This window comes from Perkinsus marinus (assembly GCF_000006405.1).
Source record: "Perkinsus marinus ATCC 50983 genomic scaffold scf_1104296952624, whole genome shotgun sequence".
In the NCBI taxonomy this organism is placed as follows: Eukaryota; Perkinsozoa; order Perkinsida; family Perkinsidae; genus Perkinsus; species Perkinsus marinus.
In genome coordinates, this window is record NW_003208852.1 from 1 (window position 1) to 1,025 (window position 1,025).

Sequence of the window (1,025 nt, forward strand, 5' to 3'; positions counted from 1 at the left end):
CCTTCTTGAGTTTATTCTGACTGCGGAAGGACTTCAAGTTCTCTATTTGCGCCCCTTCCAATGGCATTCCCTGGGCCTTAGGAGCCTTGTTGCGTACCCATATGTGGTTCAAAGCTTGCTCGGCTAACGAGGAAGCGGGAATACACGATACACCAATCATTCCGCGACAGAGAAATGACAGGTGTAAGCTTCTCTTACCAGTATAACGATCTTTAGGATTGATCTTCAACAGCTTCCGAATAAGGTCCTTGGCATCTTCAGATACTCCCTTCCAATCAGCAGCGTTGAACGTGTAGTTCCCCAGCCGCACTTTAGTGAGAACGTCAGCATCAGTCTCGCCATAGAAGGGAGGGTAACCACACAGGAGAATGTACCTAGGGTCGACTTCATCAAGGCGTGCGGCATTTCGACGAGAGCGATTTACTCGTGAAACCATACCACTAAGAGCCGTCGGCAACCGTAGATATGCGAGGAGAGATGCAAAGCAGCTTACATTATAACGCCGCAGCTCCAGAGGTCACATGCCTCATTATACTTCCCACCGAGTACTTGCGGGGCAACGTAGTAAGGAGTGCCAGCCTTGGTCGTCATGGTATCATCTTTGCCAAACTTCGTGCTAAGGCCGAAGTCGATGAGTTTCAAACAGGACTTCTCAAGCGGCTCTTTTGTGGAGAAGAGAAAGTTCTCCGGTTTCAAATCACGGTGCATTATATGGTTCTCATGCATGTAGTATATCGCTCGGAGGATCTGTTGCATGACGATAGCCGCCTGGACTTCAGTGAAATGCCCAACTTCAATAATCCGATCGAAAAGCTCGCCTGAAGAAGCAGTGATGGAGTCGTACTTAGCAGCAATCCTTACCTCCCGTGCAGAGTTCCATGACGAGAATAATGTTACGATGATCCCTCAATGTCTCGAACAGTTTTATAATATTGGGATGATCCAGCATCTTCATAATCGCTATCTCTTGCTTGAATCGTTCAATATTCTTCACATGAGACTTTGATATCGTCTTAACTGCACGA

At 47.3% G+C, this 1,025-nt stretch overlaps 1 protein-coding gene across 1 annotated transcript; it reads right to left on the reverse strand.

The window, feature by feature from the left end:
• Positions 1-21: 21 nt before the first annotated feature.
• Pmar_PMAR024927 (Calcium-dependent protein kinase, putative) lies at positions 22-955 on the reverse strand (the record flags this gene model as incomplete). The annotated part of the gene is made up of 4 exons (XM_002776952.1): positions 22-123; positions 199-374; positions 494-818; positions 862-955. Coding segments are annotated over 4 exons (697 nt in total), but the record flags the coding sequence as incomplete, so codon positions are not given.
• Positions 956-1,025: the final 70 nt, after the last annotated feature.